At 35.8% G+C, this 20182-nt stretch overlaps 1 protein-coding gene across 1 annotated transcript in view; it reads right to left on the reverse strand.

Annotated features, from left to right (window-relative positions):
- The window catches only part of MYBPC1 (myosin binding protein C1), a gene marked incomplete at its 5' end in the record, with an annotated part of 60615 nt that extends 41034 nt beyond the window's left edge, over window positions 1-19581 (reverse strand). The window contains 11 exons of the mRNA XM_059404642.1: window positions 266-390; window positions 1923-2055; window positions 4141-4307; window positions 9704-9760; window positions 11806-11857; window positions 13042-13159; window positions 13496-13644; window positions 15348-15458; window positions 17072-17107; window positions 17823-17853; window positions 19549-19581. Of these exons, the coding sequence (XP_059260625.1) occupies window positions 266-390; window positions 1923-2055; window positions 4141-4307; window positions 9704-9760; window positions 11806-11857; window positions 13042-13159; window positions 13496-13644; window positions 15348-15458; window positions 17072-17107; window positions 17823-17853; window positions 19549-19581 (1012 nt within the window). The remainder of the gene's footprint in view (window positions 1-265; window positions 391-1922; window positions 2056-4140; window positions 4308-9703; window positions 9761-11805; window positions 11858-13041; window positions 13160-13495; window positions 13645-15347; window positions 15459-17071; window positions 17108-17822; window positions 17854-19548) is intronic.
- Window positions 19582-20182: the final 601 nt, after the last annotated feature.

Genomic DNA, 20182 nt, shown 5'->3' on the forward strand with positions numbered 1-20182 from the left:
CCCCTCAGCTTTTCTAGTCTTCAACAAACTTGACGATTAATTAGGATAACTTAAGATAATAATAATTATTATTAATTGATAACTGCCAGTGTAGAGGAGCTTCCACGCAGAGTCAATCTAACACCCAGGCTAACCTATTTCTAGAGGTACTATGACCTCTGCTCTGGAGCTCAAGAGCTCACCTTGTCATGCTCATTTTAATTACTACCCCTGGGAGGAAGAGTGCAGAGGCTGTTCAAGACTACAGTAGGAGATTTCATTTTACCTCTTACAAAGAGCTCGGTGGAACATTTCTCATCACCAGCTGTCACATAGTACTCTGAATCATCAGTCAGTGCACAGTTATTGATAAACATGATTCTTTCACATCCTTTATGTTCAAAGATGTATCTGTGTTAAATAGGAGGGAGAGAACAGTTTGTGAACTTGATTTTATTCTTTACTTAATTACCAGCAAATCTGGCTTATAATTCAGTAATGTTTGAAAGTCAGGGATATAATTTTGATTTGTAATTTATGTAGCACATCCTACGTAGTTAATAGAAAACATGAAGCCAATTGTTATCTTTCTAATGCATAATGTAATACATATGCATATTTACATATAATATATAATTTCTGTATTTTTATAGAAGGTTTCATTTCATCTATAAATTAGTACTCATATATTTGTTATTTAATTTTTTTAACCCATTATTGGAAAATGGGGTTGGCTGAGGTTGTCAGGGAGATTTAGAATCCTGTACACTTTTTTCAAGGACCAGTTCTTTTACTTTATAGGTAGACAGGGACTCAGTCTTACTCATTGATTCATTGGTTCCACTCATTGCCTAGTGCAGTGTCACAACAGATTTTGTTAGGTGAATAAGTGATTATGTGGTTTTAGCAATACTATGAACTTAATCACTAACATAGGCGGTAATTTTACATAATGTGATGGTCTTTTAAATGAGCTTAAGAACTAGTGTTATCATATCATAGTAAGCACCTACTGAAAAAGGACTTGAGCATTTGGAAACAAAAAGCTAAAAGCCAGGAATATCACAAAATTTAATTGTCTGTGACCAGATTATGGGTAAGTATATTAGGGCATTATAGCAGACTAACAAGTTCTCATTTGGAAAATTCTCAAATTGAACACTTTAAGAATAAAGCATTACACAACATTTTCTAGATAAAGATAACTGATTAAAATTGTGTTTTTGGTAAATTCAAGCCACTTTCAAGAGATTTTTATCAGACTAAACATTATCATCACAAAGTCACTCTGTAGGCATGGCCCCATTAAGAAACTGGAAACCACCTAAATGTATTCCAGAAGTGACAGATTTTCAGGATTAAAGTCTTTTGTAAATGTACATGTGACTCCTGTTAACTTAAAAAAATATACTGGAGTTGAAAAGCTCTCAGGCTGAGAAGGATCTCTGTAAAGTAGTTTCATAATAGACTAGCGATACCATCAGACATCAGGGATTAGTTTGTTTCCTTCATTGGAGAGAGGGCCAAAAAATAAAATACAGTCTTTAGATGCTCTTCTGGAAAACCAAAAGTTCTCTAATTGTAGGTGTTATTTCCAGTTGTTATATCAAATATGTATTTCAAAATTTTATTTTAAAAATTGGGAGAAATTTGACAATGCTCTTGACATTGTATTTGACAATAATCATATATAACGTGTATTGGCACATCTGGAACTGGAATCACTCAAAAATAGTTTGTATGGAATTAAAACAAAAACCAAGGTTTTATTTATATATCATGGTAATTTTAATGGTTCCAAAATATATGAAAAGTTTTTACTCTCCCTCCATATGATTTTGCATTAAAAAGGTATAATAAAATGTTTTTTATTCCCAGAAAATTGAGTCAGACTACTATTAGATTTATATAGCTATCACTGATTATTTTCAAAGCCCACTTACTTTGTACTGGGTCGAATTTCTTGACCATTTTTATACCATTTCACCTCCAACTTTGGGTCTGCCAGTTCCACAACAAACCTTACTCTGCCTCCTTTATCAATTTGATAGGCAGGATCAAGAATTTTTGCAAAAGCTGGTAGAGAGAAAAAGCAAAACTATGTCAGTATGGGCATATATATGCTGTGAACTTAGTCGGTGTGTGTCTAAGAACCTAAAACTAAATGAAAAATTGAGACTTGAAGTAGAAAAAAATTAGGAATCTTCCAAATTATCTGATATATTTTAGAATTCTGTGTTGATTTATATATGACAAGATGGTCTAAAAATTTGAAGAGAGTCCACATGTTTTTGAAAGAAACATAAGAATTATTGAAGAGCAAAGAAACTGAGGGCTGCTGGAGGGGAGGTGGTTGGGGGGATGGTGTATCTGGGCGATGGGCATTAATGATGTGATGAGCACTGTGTGTTACATGCAACTGATGAAGTGCTGAACTCTACATCTGAAACGAATGTTGGCCAATAGAATTTAAATTTAAAAATTGGAAAAAAGAAAAGGAAAAAATAATTACTGAAGAATCTTTAAAAGTGATTGTCCTAATTCTTCAGGAAATTATAAAGCATCCAAATGAAACTAAACTTGAAGAGCATGCCTGTTCTTCTAGCAAGATTACTATCAGGATCATTGGCATTATATTTGTACTCCCTGTATATGATAGTTTTTTTAATCACAGAGTTTATGAGATAAACTCAATGACTCCTAAGATTAAATCGAATGCCTTTGACTAATTGAAATAGTAGGCTTATCAAAGTTTTCGTACTGTGGAAACTTGCCCAAATAATGACACATTTAAAACACTCCTTATATAAAAATGGTTAGGAACTTGGGATCAGAACACTCTAAATGACAAAGAACATGGTAGTTTTTTTAAAAAAATCTTTGAAAGGTCCTAAGCAGTTGTTAACTTCTTTGCTTGACTTAATCATTTTCCCCTGATTTTAATATAATACTCATTTAGACAGTTTGGAAGATACACACAAGTGTGGAATGCCTCATGAAATTTTTATGCTTGCATTTCCATCATTCCAACTTTGTTATACTACTGCTTAAATCAGCTCACCTCCTCATACCTTAACATAATAAACATGAGCTTTAAAAAAGTTATCGATCATTTACCTCAAGACATCAATTGAGAGCTAAGTGATAAGAATTAGATGGGCCAGTGTGAGGAAAAGAGATGTCAGCGTGGCATTCACATCTTTGTGACTGTACCATCTCAGACACCTCTTAAGAATAAAACTTCAAAAAGTTTTGAAGCTTTGAAATAGTGGGAATGGCTGAGTTACGTAAACAAGCAAAAACAAAACTCTTTTGTATTTCTTTGGGTCTAATTGTTCAACCAGTTTACAGGGAGGTTTAGAAACAAAGGGCAGATTTTTAAACAGAGGTGGATAAATTAAATAGAAAAATTCTATTTGGACACCCAGCCCAGGTTGGGCGCCTAAATAAATAAATTCTATTTGGATCTTAACAAACAATAAACAATAATAGGACGGATATGTTACCTTTTTGTGCCACAAAACAGATAACTGACAAGGACCAAGTACAGGAAAGTTTGAAGAGCTTAAGATCAATTTAGAATGTATTTCTTTTTCTTTTTTTATTTAAATCGCAACATTTGAAAGTTTTTAAAGAGTTATTTAAAACCACAACAAAACGCAGTCATTTCAGATCTTTATGCAGAGGAGCATAGCTGTTTTACAAAATAATCTGATTTCTGCATTTGGAGTGAGAAATGAATTCCCCACTCCCCGGTAAACGAGTAGAAGAATACGATGGTAAAAAAAGGAACATAGAACCAACTCTACCTAAGTAAGAATCGAGAATCTGAGAGGGAGGGAGATGTGGAGGCTGAAGAAAGGGGCCACTAAGAAATCCCCAGTGACAGCGAACGTACTTGATGTTCCATTACCTGTTGTCTGTGGTACTTGTAAAGTAAATCTCCATTACCTTAAACTTCCGCTAGCTCTCGGCTACCGTCCTAGCTACTGATGATGTGCAGAGCGGGGAGCTACTTCGCCCGAAGTCACAGGTAACGAAGAGAAGAGTAACGACTGCGAAGGCCACCCCACCGGTGCCCACCCCAAACCCAGCCAGAGACCGGAAGGTCCGCGGCGTGGACGCGGCGGTCCCCGCAGCCACACCCCCCAGAGGGCTCACCTGCGCTCTTCTTCTCCACCCTGCGCATGCGCTTGAGCCTCTTGAGCATGCCACGCAGGTCGGTGATCCCGTACTGGAAGGCGATCTTCTCATACTCGTTGGGGTTCGCGTTCTTCAGCAGCTCCCACACGTCTACCTCGGGTTCTTCCTCCTGCTGCTTCACCTCCCTACCCGGGGAAAACCATTCCCTAGTTTAGTAGCCGCCCACCGGCCCTTAAGGACAATGAATGAAGGTCGGAGTATGGTACCCATTTCTCGGTTCAGGGTTAAACCCCCCACCCCCTTTTTTAAAGCCTGAGCATGTAGAACCCGCAGTCTCAAGGAAGCTTTCAGGCAGTTAAAGATTAGATGTATGCGCTTATATTAGCACCCTCGCTTTCCTGGTTAAAAACAGAATATTAGGAAGAGAGAAAGAAAATATTCTGAATAGGTTTTTATTTATTTTCACTTGAAAGTGTAAGGAGAAGGTGAGATTTTGAGGAATTTAAGATCAGTTGTCACCTAGGATATGGGTACTGAAGTAATTTCGAAAAGTGGATTGAGAATGAGAAGATTTAAACATTGGTTTATGAAAGAAAAATTATCTCTTTCTACCTTCATTATTGTACACATTTTAGCTATATATGAAGACAGTATAAATAAGTATTTAAAATCCTAGGAATTTGCAAATAGTTTTCCTATCATATTAGTAAATGTGCACACTAATCATATTTTGCAAAAAAAAAATATTTGAAACTGCCAGAAGGGTTTGTTTTGTTTTAAATATGATTTTTGTGGCTATATTGACTTTTTAACAAATTTTTTTCTAACTTGGCAGGGAAAAAGGAAAATGAAGCAAAAATTCTCTCATATTTAATCTTAAAGTACTGGCTTGAACTTTTTTGAAAGCAGGTTGAGTATGAATTATAAAAATATAAATGTTAAACTGTAAAGCAAATGGCTAGGTTCCAATGAACAAAGGGAAGGTAACTTGTTAGTGTAATTATCAAAATTATGACCCAAATTTTTATCACTGACTAAAGAATATACAGAGAATATAAAGAACATATATGAGTAAGAATATATAAGATTTCAAATACACTTGTCTGTCGTTATTTTAAAACCAACTAAATGAAAGAAAAACTCAAGAATAAACACTCTTTAGGGAAAGGGCACTAGTGTAAATGCAAAATGTAATTTAAATTGATTTCCTTTGCTGGCTAAATAGTCCTGATTTTTTTTTTTTTAAATTTAAGATTTAGTTGACTGTTTCTATCAGGTTAACTTGGAGATACTGCAGTGAGTACTTATTGTGAATAATACTGGTTTGGATATAGTTTTCCAGGAAAACTGGTCAACAGATCTTAAACATCAGTGTGAAAACAGATTCATGCTATCAGGTTAGCAAATGATGGGTTACATATGTTTGCATTGTCACACTAATTACACCTGTTTCTGCATTTTTTTTAAAGGAAATACCAGATTGTAATTGTAGGGAAGGGGAGGAGAATGTAAATATTAAGAGAGAATTTAAAGTAGAGTTAGGCAAGGATGACTTTTGAATATCTAATTTACATTGTCATGTAAGTCTTTTTGCCCAGTGGAGGATGATGCTGAGGCAAATCTCCTGGAAAAAATGGAAGGAAGTGAGAGGGCATTGGTCCATCGGTAACCTTTATGAGAAGGACTAGGCAACATCATTAGGAAAATGTAATTCTTAAAAAACTAAAGATACGGAGCACCTGGATGTCTCAGGTAGACATGGACATGACTCAGTAGAGCATGGAACTCTTAATCTCAGGATCATGAGTTTGAGCCCCACACTGGGTGTGGAGCCCATTTATAAATAAATAAATAAATAAATAAATAAATAAATAAATAATCTTTTAATACTCAAGAAACAATTATTATCTTCATATGTCAATGAAATCATAATTACACCCTCTATTAACACAGGTAAATTGAAAAGCTTAAGAAAATTGTCCTGAAGTTGGAATATCGATAATAACTTGCCAAATCTAATAGGTCAAGTGCCTGAAAGCAGTCTAAATTTTAAATAAATCCTTTAAATATTTTGTAGGAAGTTTTGGAGAATTCTAATTAAAATGTGTCTGTATGTATCTATATATTGTCTCTGTAGATGTTTCTTTGACCACTTTATTAATGCTCTATTTTTATCATAGTCCAGCCTATAGTCCCCAAACTATAAAACTATGCCATATTACATTGTGTTAAATTTGTATTTCAACCAAGAATTAAGTATAATTTCAGCCATCCTCCTAACACTGGTGACAGGATTCAAAGATACCAAACTAGATCAAAATAGATAGGAAGCAGCACAGGTCAAACACTGTGGCATACCTAGGTCCATGAGGTGAATATTTATATAAGAGAAGCCAATATAAAGATCATCATTTTCAGTGTGATTTCATAAGTCAGTTTTGTTGACAGATTCATAAAACTGATCATCCTCACAATTTTTTTTCATGAAAACACCAAAATATACCTCACTCTACCATGTTCTTAATCTTATCAAACTTGGTATACACATACCAGTGACTTCTTGCCTATTCCTTCTTTTTCTATCCATTACTTAATTCAATTCCAAATTGCAAGAAATATTCATTATTTTTTACTAGAAAATGAGGTTACCTTAACTCATCCAAACATATCTTTACTTACCATGGTGGCTGCACATGGCCCTATCTGCATGGTTATGTTAAATTACAGTAGGAAGAAAAACTCAAATTCCATAGGCACCACTGATGCCTTTTCAAGCATTGGGATAGACCTATATAACATTTGCAGTACTTACATCTACATCAAAATTTCTCTAACTTAATGGTCCTAGTAAAGTACAAAGCAATTATACACATTTTATATAGAATAAAAATTTCAAATATATATGTATTTGACATAGATATATATACACACACGTGTGTGTTTATACATATATAAAATCTCATAACAAGATACTGCCCAATAGATTTAATCTGATTTAGTTCATGTCTATTTGAAATACTATGGCTTTGTTTAGGTCAGGGAGATCTTTTGTTACAGACAGATGATGGTTGTAAAGATATTTAATCTGGTAGGGATTTTGCTACACACTCTTGGAGGAGTAGAAATGGTGTCATTACCACAATGAAAACACATGCAATCACAAATCAGTAGGGAAACACAATGATTTCTAAAGTTATATTGGTAGATTAGTATATCATATTAAATGAGTATAGTCTTTTGCTAACAACAATTTAATTATGAGTCAAAATCATAATTAGGGGATGTAAAGAAAATGAGAACTGGAGACCTATTGGCTGCCCACTTTTTTTTTTTTTTTTTTTTGCTCATTTGTTTTCTTTATTCATTTTGATATGCATTAGATTTCTTTTACTCTGCACACTACTGCAGTAGTTTGGTCTTTTTTCTTTTGTTTTTCCTTCTTAATCAGAGCATGGGGTTTAATAATTGACTGTGTCACATCTTGATTGATTCATGTGTGTGTGCCTGTGTAGTATGTCTTTTTGTGAATATAGGCTCTTCAAGGGAAAAGGTCACATTTTGGTGGGAGTGAATATTTGACACGTGCTATGAGCCAGCCTCTTCCATAATTGATCAACTAGTCACATAAATACACATAAATCACATAACTGATTTAACTAGATTTTGTTCTCCACATTTATAGATGTGGAAATAGTCTCAGAGAGGACATGTAATTTGGCCAAAGTCATGCAGTTAGTAACTAGGAGAGTTGAGACCCACATCCATGTTTTTATCGCTACCTTTTTTTCCCCCAAATGCGTATCCAACCCTTTCTGTGTGCCAGACACTGGAAGGCACTGGCACACACAAGGCACAAAGAAAGCATTTAGCATTTTCCTGACTGAGTAAATGATAGCAGGAGGAAAAAAAAATGTTCTCTTCTCAAATTCTCAATTTGTATTATAAACTGAATCACCCAACTTCCAAGGCATATTCAGAGTGGTATTTCTTATGTGGAGTCACAGGAAATGAGCTGACTTAGAGGGAAACTTGGATTTAGGTCCCTGCCCTGTTTCTAAAGCGCTGTGTGACTGAGGGTAAGTCACCTGACATCTCTGGTCTTTGGTTTCTCACCTGTAGAATGAGGAAGGGTAAGGTTCAAGGTTCACGGAGAGCCACTTATACTACTGCTTTAAATAAATTTGGGGAATTAATAAATATTATTTAGACTAATGATTATTTGAAGTATCTAAAGAGGGAAAGATGTATTTTATACTGCCAAGGTCTCTTGATTGGCTAATATTCATTGGTAATTAATAAATTGCACCTGTTAATATTTCTGTTTTCAACTGAATTTTTCATTCACAGGGACTTGGATAAAGCCATCCAACTAAACTGAGAATGATTAAGCCGTCCAAACTGAGATGGATAAAGCCATCCAACTAAACTAAATAGAGTCCAGTTTATTACAATTTGTGATTTGTTGTGAAGCATATATACTTAGGTTTCTTTAGTAACTATAGAAAGCACTAAAAGTAATAAAAAGTGAACCTGAAAAGCTAAATGAAAACGAATATCAATATTATATATTATTAATTTAGAATCATAGTTTTATTATTTATGCACAAATTTCATATTTAAATAAAATCCTAGCAAAAATCAAGTTCTTTTTGTTGCCCTATAGTAAATATCTGGATATGCATAGCTTTACATATAACACATATATATGATTATATGCATATATGGGCAGAAATCCTGTAAGATGATTATGTATTGAATATCCACCATTAAATCTATAAATTTTATTGTAAGAGAACAATGTTAAGGGAGTGTGAATGATAATACTAAATATTTATTTCCATTTTACTCCTGTATTTTATCTCTTCTAAAATGCATATCTTTTGACATTTTAAACATCTTAAATAAGGATGTATCTTATAATCAATAGTGTGTCATAATAAACTCTTTGGGGCAATTTTTTCATTGCTTAATAATTTATGAAATACAGGTATATATTCAAATGAATTGTGTCTTAGATTTGATGGAATACAGTTAATTATAAATACCATTTTAAAGTAGATCTGAGATATATATAAACATATATATGTATATATATATATATATATATATATATATATTTTATGTGCACGCACACACACATACATATACCTGCAGAGACTTTTACCAAAATTGTGAAATTGATTTTTTGGTAAAATATCAAAGGCGGGGAATAGAGGTTTTATTTATTTGATCATGACAAGGAATCATGATGGAAATGAGAGAAATCATCAAAGAAATCAGAGACTTCTAGGTATTTGGGTCTTCTGCTTCAGTTTTCAGATCTCCTCATCCCCAACTAAGAAAGATTTAAAAAAGATTTAAAAAGAAGGTTAAAAAGCATCAGCTGAAATCTTTAGCAGATTAGTATGCACTGATTTCTCTGTCTCTTTCTTAGTTGACTCTGTGTTATATTCCATAAGCAAAACACATTTTAGGAAATGAGAAATTCTTTGAAAAACATCCACTTTAAACTTGACTTCTCTGAGTGGGTGTCTAAAAGATTTCCAGGCCACAACGCCTCACTCCATCGCTGGGTTCTCACCTACGTTTCAGGAGACCACTAAAGTCAAGTTCCCCTGCATCCTCTTGACCTTCTCCACTGTCATTAACAAAAGAAAAGCAAATCTAGGTTTAATACGAAGACATATACACACAGTTTCCCCCAAACACTCTACATATAACGTATATGCCATTTCGTACCAGCACACAAGTCATGGGACTAAATCAACACAAACTCTTTCTTTTCACACAAGTGACATTTTAAGTTTTGGAGTATGTACTTGTGGAAAAGTAAACATGAGAAGCTTGTGTTACTCTACGATTTCAGAAGACATATTTTTGAAGATTGCTTTTATGAAACTGCTTGGATTTGTGTTAAAGCAGAGTAACACAAATGCGCTTAAGCCAAGCAACACAAAGTACTTTGTTTTTCCAAGTTGGGGTTTTTAGAAACATACCTATGTAAAAAGCAAAGGACTTTTGCTGACCTCTGTTATTTGGGTCAGAGATTGGCTTGGAGGACGAAGTATACCAATGTCAAATATATAAGTACAAAGCTTATATTCAAAGGTAACTTCTTTGTGTCCATCAATAGTTGAATCAGATAATGTGATACCAACAAAACATAAAAATGGAGCTAGTGCAGAGCTTTTCACGAGATGCATTCCTTTCTGTTTTAAAGGGATATCATTGTAAGATTTTCACTCTCTTGTTAATATTTATACCTTTTAAAATGTATTTTTCAAAAATTTGTTTTTGAATTATTGATGAACCCTTTACTAGGAGTGCTTTCCTACTGAGAAATGCATCTTAAATTAGGCATGCATTGACCTTCATGATTTCATATAAACTCTAAATAGAAGCTATGGAGCTGACATTTAAATGGCACTACGTATTTACTTACATGTTTAATTTTTTAATGAAGATTTTGTTTCCTGCTCTTTAACAAATGTTAGTTATGGTTTCTAAGAAAAGAGTCTGTGGGTTTAAAAACAGTGTGTATAACACGTAAGTTATAAGAATTAAAGTCAAGTAATGTGTTTTCAAAATTTCTTTAATAGTAGGTATTTAGAGCTTTTGAAATAAACCCATTTCTATTCTCTTAAACCACAAAACTTAGTAGACTACATCCCATTCTCTTAGAATATGCTCATACATGGGATGAAGATACTTTTGGACCCTTTGCATTTGTTGAACATGGGGTGAAGGAAAGTAATAGGAATTAAGGTTATGACTTAAAAAAATACCCATTGATTGATCAGGTGATATTAAATATATTTTTAAGCAATTAAAATTTTCATTTGTTCATAATTTAGGAGAGAAATATGCCTTTTATTAACACACTAAATCATTGCTTTATAATAGTTTGGGATGACTTTCCTTACTCAACAAAACTAAGTAGATTCAGTCTTCAGAAGAACAAAATATCTGCTCTCATTGATGAACTCATAGTATAGAAAAATTAAGTGCAGAGAGTAAAATAATGTCAGGAAGGGGCTAGTTACATTTCTAATAGCCTGGAACTTTTTTTTTTTTTTTTCATTTTTCTTCCTTTTCCCCACCCACCCCTAATTTTTCGGCGTTGGCAACTGCAAAATAAACCAAACAGGTTTTATCTTTCTACAGTGTTCTTTGTTCTGTCAGACTCCGTGGTCTTTCGTTTAGCAATCCGGTATTTAAATAGGGCTAACTTCAGTAAGTAGCTACTTAATTGCAGTTTTCTGGACACATGACTAAATAGCTCCATAAGTAATTTCTAGATGAAAAACAATATAAATGAAAGTTTTCTGACATTACTTAACTGATGCTTTATTATTATATACCTTTCTTGGCCATCTGGTTGAAAATCATGCAATTAAGGAAGAAGCCACATGTGAAGACATAAGAGTATGTTTTTATAAGGCAACTGTGAAACCTGGAAAAATGGGAGCTTCACTATGACGAGAATATTCTAAAAAATGATCAGTTTTTACATTAAACCTATGGCTTTTCTAGAACACTGACCTTTGGGTACACAGTATGTTTGACTACAGCGAAGAGATGCTCTCTCTGGAATACAGAATGTGGAGGAAGGGAATGTGTGCTTTGAAAACCCTCCACTTGCTCATTATACAGAAGCTACCTAAATTCCCCTTTTGAAGTTACCTTCTCTTGAAAGCAGATCTGATGTCAATGTTTGGAGTAGTCCCGGTAGATTCTTTGAAAGGAAAGAAAACAATAAAATAAATACCCATTAAGTAGGCAATTTTGTGCTCAGTTCCTTTCCAAGCTGTGGGGATTCTTCAGATGGAAGGAACACCAGGTGAAGGGGGCGTGGGGGTGGCTCTCCTCCTGGATGGCTGAGCCACTGAGGTCTCATACCTCATTCTCCTTCACACAGAATCAATGTGGGGACTGCCGGAATTACCAGATCCAGTTGTCATTCCACCTGCCTTCACACTAGAATCACCTGAAGAACTTAAAAAAAAAATCAGCTTCTTGATCTCCTTGTTGGAGATTTTGATTCACTAGATCAGGGATGGGCACCAAGAAATCAATATTCTTCAAAAGCCCTTCAGGTGATTCTCAGAAATGCCAGGTTGAAAAGGCATCACTCAGCACCAGATTCCCACTCAATACAGAAATCTCTACAGCACCTCCATGATCACCCAGGCTTTATTTCAGATTTCTTGAGATGGGCCTCTCATACCTTTGTCAGGCTATTTACAGAGCTTTAAATAGAAAGCTCATGCTAAAGTGAAGACAAAAAATTCACTTCCTCCTAATTCCTACCTTTAGATTCTAATTTGTCTGAAACACTTTTGTGTGATAGCACTTCCCCTATTTATGCGTTGTCTAGGCCTGGCCTCCCTCACACTACATTCAGGTGACTAGGATGTTGTTTCTGAGTTCTTCATCCTCCTGGGTACCATACTCTATAAGAGAGCCAGGCAGATGTGTGGTGACCATGGCCAAAGACATTACTCCAAATGTGGAGCAACTAACATGTTGCAGAGAGTAGTGTTATTTCCTAAACCTAGGTCCTATACCACTTATATTAGCCCAGTATTAAAGCATACCAGCTTTGCTTCTTGTAGCTTTATCACATTTGGGATTCACCTTAAGTTTATGATCTTTGCTGCCAAGTCAACGTTCTCTTTGTTTACTTATCGAAGTGGTTTTATTCACCCCAATCTACATGTACACCTTTACATTTATTCCTGTTAAACTCACTCTGGACAGTATACAGCACATATGGATGGATAACTTCCCCATCTGACATTAGTTCTTAACCCACTGAGCCACCCAGGCAACCTCATAATATTAAATGACTTTCTTCTCTCCTATCCCCTCACACACCATGAAAAAAACCCACAGCTATCCAGATAAGAAGACTCTTACCGTGTACTTCAAGATCGAATGTGCAGCTGTCAAACTTATCCTTATAGCTGACCTCACACCTGTAGTTTCCTGCATAGTTCTCTTTGGCCTTGATGATCTGCATCTCGAATGTGTATATCTGCAGGGAAATGCATCAGGCATATTTCAGACCCACCGTGTCAACAGAAAGAAGCTATCACATTTTGATGATTTACGAAATTCCTCAGCATTGGCTTAAAGCTGTGTCTGTATCTGGGCATTCCAGCCCAGCGTTCTCAACACAGGATGGGTCAGTGTGATTCCCAGCCCCAGGGCACAACAGGGCAACCATGCTTGAGTGCAGACCCCAGGAATGATAACTCTAGAGAAATTCTCTGGAACTGAAATTTCTCAAAGCTGAACTTGAAAATGACCTTCTCTCCACACGGAAGGAACGACTTAGCCAAGCCCCTGTGCCAGGAGTTAAGAGCCATACCCGAGTTTGCCTTTCGAAGGTTTCCTTCAGCTGGAGGTGCTTCCCAGCTTTGCTGGCCAGGTCCATCCATTTCCCTTTGAACCATTTGATGGTGGGTTTTCTAAGAAGATCTTCAGCCTTGACTTTAGCTATAAAGGTGATATTTCCACCTAGAAAAAGCACAAGTGATTCAGACTGAGGCTTAAAAATTGCTATTTGTTTTGGGAAGGAGTTATAGAGGATTGCACTGTAGAGACTATGATGTGACTGGTGCCCCTGGAGTTGTGCCCTGAATTTTTTACACATGCTCTAGGAGTCCTTAGGATACTCCAACTTGTTCTGTTTTTGAGGTTTAGGAGAAAGAAAAGGAGAAATGGGTTAATCGGTGGGAATAGTTTCTGCTTAGCTTTATCATATATACATGAAATAAAAATAGAAAGCCTTATAAATGTATGGCCTTTTTTCTATTCTTCTTATTAGGTATGATGATGGGAAGTCTGGACTTACATGACCAACTATGACTAAATGAAACTAATATTTTTTAAATCAACCTGCCTATCTGTTTGTATTGACTGATGGACCCTAAGGTCATCAAAACTCTAGCCCAGCACTTTGGCATCTTCCAGAAACACAAGGGAACAAATATTCCCATATACCTGCAGTATGCTTCTGTATTATAGATCTAAAAGCAGTAATTTTAGAATATAGTCAGTTTTGTGCTCATTTGTTGTGATCACAATATATTCCTTATAAAAATTTATTTTGCAGGGTACCTGGGTGGCTCAGTTGGGTAAGCATCTGCCTTTGGCTCAGGTCATGATACCAGGGTCCGGGGATCAAGCCCCACATCAGGCTCCCTGCTCAGTGGGGAACCTGCCTCTCCTCCCTCTGCTGCTCCCTCTGCTTGTGCTCTCTCTCTCTCTCTATCAGATAAATAAATAAATAATTTTTAAAAAATTTATTTCACCAAAATTCCTGAACCCCCAAATCCTCTCTAGCTTACCATACTGTTTTTTTCCATCATGGCACTTGGCTTTTGTCATTACCTGTAATTCTTGTTGTATGTTCCTCCCATTATGACTGTGAGTTCTGAATGTTCACATGTTATACTCAGTGCTCAGCACAGTGCCTAAAACAGGTGGTGTAACCAATATTTTTTGAATGAATCTCTCCAAAGTTGAGCCCCCTGTCCCACTAGTTTCCTCTGAGATACTACACCCTATCATACAACGTGTATGCAGATTTGTAATCATCTTATGGAAGGAGCATGTCATAATGGCAGAAAACACTGGCTCAGAGCTTTAAGGTATGCCAGATGCTGCTCATTGTACTTCACAAGTAGTACTCCCATTTTACAGATGGGGTGATTGATTTGAACCCAATCTGGCTCCAGGGTCCAGGCACTCAACTACTATGAAATGATAGCTGTCACTCTTCTTTTCAGGCTATAAAAAGCAGGATTTAATATATAAATACAAAGGAATAGTATTCATCCATAAAAAGGAATGAGGTACCAATTCATGCTACAGCTTTAAGGAACCTTGAAAACATTATGCTAAGGGAAAGGAGCTGGACGCCAAATGTCGTATATTGTGTGGTTCCATTTATACTAAATATACAGAATAGACGAATCCATAGACACAAAGCAGATTAGTGGTTGGGAGGGAGGAGAGAGGGAGGAAGAATAGGGAGTAATGGCTTGGTGGGGTACATGGTTTCTGTTCAGGATGATGAAACTATTTGGAAACTAGAGGTGGCGATTATACAACACTGATAACCACCGGTCATTTGTTCACTTTAAAGGTAAAGTGCATGCAATGTGAATTTCACTTCCATTTAAAGAGAAAAGCAAGACTTCATGCTTGGCGCTCACCAACTTTCACTGATCCTGTCTGAGGCTTTTCCACGAACAGAGTGGACATCTGGGAATTGGCATTCTGCTTGTCTTGTTCCTCCCCAGCAGGTGATTCACCTAGAGACCATTCTAATGAGCAGAAAGGAAGAAAAGGATCATTTCAGGACCAAGTTCTTCTCAGGCAGACTTACCTGGGTTTCTTGTTCTTGTCAACGCCGAGGCTTTTCTTTGTCTAATAGACCTGGATAAATATAACATCATTCTCTCCATCCCTCTCCCCTGCAGCCATCCGGAGAGAGTGACAGATTCTCATTCTTACAGGGATGCCTCTTTCATGAGAGGGTAAAGAACATTTTGTATTCCTAGAAATAGTAAAACTTTTCAGGTACATTGTTACTCTGTGTTTGTTGGCAGCCATGGTTTGTTTCTCCATTCTGTCTCCTAACAGATAGACAAGGTGGGAAGTATACTGTGTATTGAGGCAGTACCACGTCATATTAGGTGAATGACTACAGTGTGCCACACCCATATAACAGAACTGGAAAAAACTAAAGGGATAGGTCAGTTTGCTAGTCAACTGGGAAAGATCAAGCAGCCAAACCTGGCCTGGTATTCCTAGATTCCTTGCTGCTATAGGATTAGATAATTCCATTAGGGTTGTATAGATGAGACCATAGTTGGACGATTAAGTAAGGGATCATGACCAGCAGGCACAAATTTCAAGAATACTAGAAGCAAGAGAAGCAGAAAAAGAAAAAAAAAAATCAATTCTTTGAGGCTTTCCCATGAAGACCGAGAAGCTGAAAGTGAAGTTTATTTTCATTTTCTGGGTTGCACTCCAGGTGCTTAGCTGGTGTGAATCAGCAGTCCACTCCAGTGAGGAGGGCAGGGGAGAGAACTGAAGACATTCCCTCTGTCTCCACGAGCTAAATGTAGAGAAGTTCAGTTTCAGCCACTTAGTAACTGGGGAAAAAAAAATGCATGGGTGCCAACTCTGTTAATGTTTCTTGAAAAGAAGGAAAAATATTTAGTTATTTTAGTTTTCATGTATCGATCATGCTATTCATGGAGATCATCATGAAGTGATGTCAACTTTCACAATGAAGTTACGCAATGTAGTCACATGATTATGTAGGGGGGTGGGGTGGGGTATGTGTATGTCTGTGAAATTCATAGTAATAATGAATTGTGGCCACTCATATTTGTAATATGAGGGCAGGAACTTGTTTTTTTTTTTTTTTCCTTTTTTATACCTACAAGTACCTACAAAAGTGCCTGGTCCATGAGGCCCACAGTAGAATTGTAGTATGTCCTCAGAATGAATTTGTAGAATGAATTGTAGTGATTGCTGACACGGTGCATATGGAGGCTTTTATAAAATGTAATAAAGTTCTATGGAAATGTGAATTATTCTCTAACTTAAGCAGATCCCCCAAATGGAGATTTTCAGTTTCTTCATCTCTGTGCATTTGCTAAATGTTAAAAATGTCAGCTATAATGACCACAAATCTGTGGTATATGTGGTTAAGTTACTGTATTTGTGTGTGTGTCATGCAAAATTAATTATTTCTCAATAAATTAGTTTTCTTGTAAGAGGGTACATAATGAAAAATTGCTAAAAAAAAAAAAAAGCTACAAACTGAATAAAACAAAGATTAGAATCAAAACCGCTTCAAGAGATGAGGTCATTAGTGACTATATTAGCATGGCGTCCGGTCGCCTTACTCCAGGCGAGTGCTCACCTGAATCTTTTCTTTCCAGGGCCCGACTACCCAAACCTGAAAGGAAAGCGTGATTTGGATGATACAAGGGCAAGAAGTGAAAATGGAGAGCTGACTTCAACCTTCTTGGATTCCCCCAAACCCTGTCTCTCCTCATGATGGGGAGAAAGAACTAGAGTCAGCTTGGGTTGAAAATCAGTAGACCTTCAACTATGAAAGCATCTATAAAAAGTGTGTGTCTTATTTAAGAAACAATAATAAAATAAAATAACGCAAATATCTAAAGAACAGAGGATAAGGGCATACAGCTGGAAATAGATCAAACATTTTGTCCCTAAAATTTATATCCAAGATTTACTAATCTTATTTATTTCACAAAGAAATTCTCCTTTTGTTTAAAAAAAAATAGGGGTGCCTGGATGGCTCAGTGGGTTAAGCCTCTGCCTTCGGCTCAGGTCATGATCTCAGGGTTCTGGGATCAAGCCCCACATCGGGCTCTCTGCTCAGCAGGGAGCCTACTTCCCCTTCTCTCTCTGCCTGCCTCTCTCCCTACTTGTGATCTCTGTGTGTGTGTCAAATAAATAAATAAAATCTTTAAAAAATATATAAAAGATCACCATTAAAACCAAAGTATCCCTCCTGGGCTGACAGGGGCAAAACGTCGTGCCCCTGTTCTACACACTGTCTCATCAAGGTTCTCTGCCTTTCCTTTTTCTTTACTGTCAATTAACAATAATTATAATGTGGGGTAAGATGTTGGAATTGTCCTAACCTGGAGGCAGGGCGCTAGGTGGGGAGGCTTCCTCTTCATCTGAAACAAGAAATGGGAATAAAAAGTCAAGAAGAAAAGGATTTTGTCCTGAGTATCCTGCAAAAAGAGAAAGCTGAAAAAGAAGAAAAGAAAACACAAAATGCTTTAAACTGATGAGTAAGCTTCAGAAGACTCAGTACCTAAAAGATTAAACTCAATATTTCAGATCAAAAAGAAAAATAAGTAAGTAAGTGGATGAGAGAATAGAGAAATCCTCTGAAAGTGTAGATTGAGAAATGAAACTCTGTGCAAATATTTCATGTGATTGTACATTAGGAAAAAAAATTAATGTTAAAAACCAAACCTTAACAAAGTCAACAATAGAGGTGTTTTCAAGTTCTTATTTTGTAACCTGAAGTCAATGTCAGACGTAATTCATATGCCATAGTCATTTGGACATAGACATAAAAAAGCATAAATGAATGAGAACTTAGTCTCTTCTGCCCCTGAAAAACTTGTGATTAATTCCCCTTTTATATTTAGGAGACAAAAGGCAAAAGTGACTACATTAACTAAGATAAATAAATTTGTCACACTTGCTAAATTTACCAATATTAATTTTAGGAAATTTGAGGGCATTTTCCCATGATTATATGAATGTTGGTATGCTGTATACGTTTTTAATCCTTATGAAAGCACGTTTGTAAAATTAAAAATATGCCTTATATTATTTATATACAGAGGTACTGAATATTCTCCATTTCTAAAATGTCTGAATTTCGAAGTGTCTTTACAATTTTAGATGTTTAAATAGGCATTTGGTGTTATCTGAATCTCTGCCTTTGCTTTCCCAAAGCATAAACATTAATGTTAGGGTAAATAATAATAATCTTTGTACTTAAAACACTAGAATAGTTGTGAATTTCAAAGCACAAACCTATATGATTATATAAAATAGGATACAGGACACATGCACCCAGCTGTTAATTTTAAAGTGCTTTAAAAAATTCCCAACAAGAGGTAAAATAGCACATTTTTATATAATCTATTAGAATAGTTACTACAAAGATTATTTACTAGCCTGAAATTCTTTTCTAAAACTGCCAACCAGCAATATGTATTATTACTTTTTAACAAAATAATGAATGTAATATGTAAGAAACTTAATGTCATTATCTTTGAAATGGAGGAGATTCGCTGAACACTGTGCGATTTAGGATTCTCCAGAGGAAACTTTCTGGGCTCAAAGAAGCTTGAAAAATGCTAAACTAAATGAAGTTAAATGCATGTATTTTACTGGATTGTATGAATGTGCACTTCCTGAAGGGTATCACAGACTTCTGTGTGCTAATGGGCACTGACATTTAGGGATAGAGATAAAAAAAGATCCAGCAGTTAGCCTTTCCCAAACTTCGTTCATTTTTTCAATACTTTTCTCCTGAAACATCTGTTAATATTCCACAAAATCATGCATTTGGGGAAATATAGCTATGTCTGAGCTATTCCAAAACACCGTTAAATAATCACAATTCTGCATAACTAAAATAAAATATCTTGAGATTTTTCTATATTATTAGCTATGCATTTAATTCAGTATTTGAATTTTATTCTTGCAACCTAATCAGAGACTCTTATTTACTGAAATATGTAAAGAAACTTGATTTTAGGAATGCCTGTGTGGCTCAGTCGGTTAAGCGGTTGCCTTCGGCTCAGGTCTGGATCCCAGGGTCCTGGGATCAAATGCTACATCGGGCTCCTTGCTTGGCAGGAAGCCTGCTTCTCTCTCTCTCCCTCTGCTCTGCCACTTTGCCTGCTTATGCTCTCTCTCTCTCCCTGTCAAATAAATAAATAAAATCTTAAAAAAAAAAAGAATCTTGATTTTAAAGCCCTGTCAAAATTCTTGAAAATAAAGTTTTAAACCTCAAACAAATCCTAGAAAGGAGCATCTTTGCTATATGTAAAGTAGAAGCTAGAACCATTTTGATCAAATGATCGCTTCATTTTAGGCATTTTTATGGTTGCGTGTTTGCTTTGTGCACTGTGCATGGTGAATTGAATTAATTGTCTAGAATTCAAAATGAGAAAAGAGTATTAGCATACCTTCATAAAACTAAAATGAAAGGAGAATCCACTTTTTAAGTAAACATCTGATAGGTGAGTAGTTTCAAAGTCCACTAAATGATAGAGGGGAGTGGGCAAGGAATGAGCTAGTTGGGTGATAGGCTTTAAGGAGAGCATTTATTGTGATGGGCACTGGGTGTTAGATGGAAGTGATGAATCACTAGATCCTACTCTTGAAACCAATATTACCCTATATGTTAACTAACTAGAATTTAAATAAGAACTCAAAGCAAACCTAAAACCTTTGGGGGGGGCATGTC

The sequence above is a fragment of the Mustela nigripes genome, chromosome 6 (assembly GCF_022355385.1).
Source record: "Mustela nigripes isolate SB6536 chromosome 6, MUSNIG.SB6536, whole genome shotgun sequence".
NCBI classification, from domain to species: domain Eukaryota; kingdom Metazoa; phylum Chordata; class Mammalia; order Carnivora; family Mustelidae; genus Mustela; species Mustela nigripes.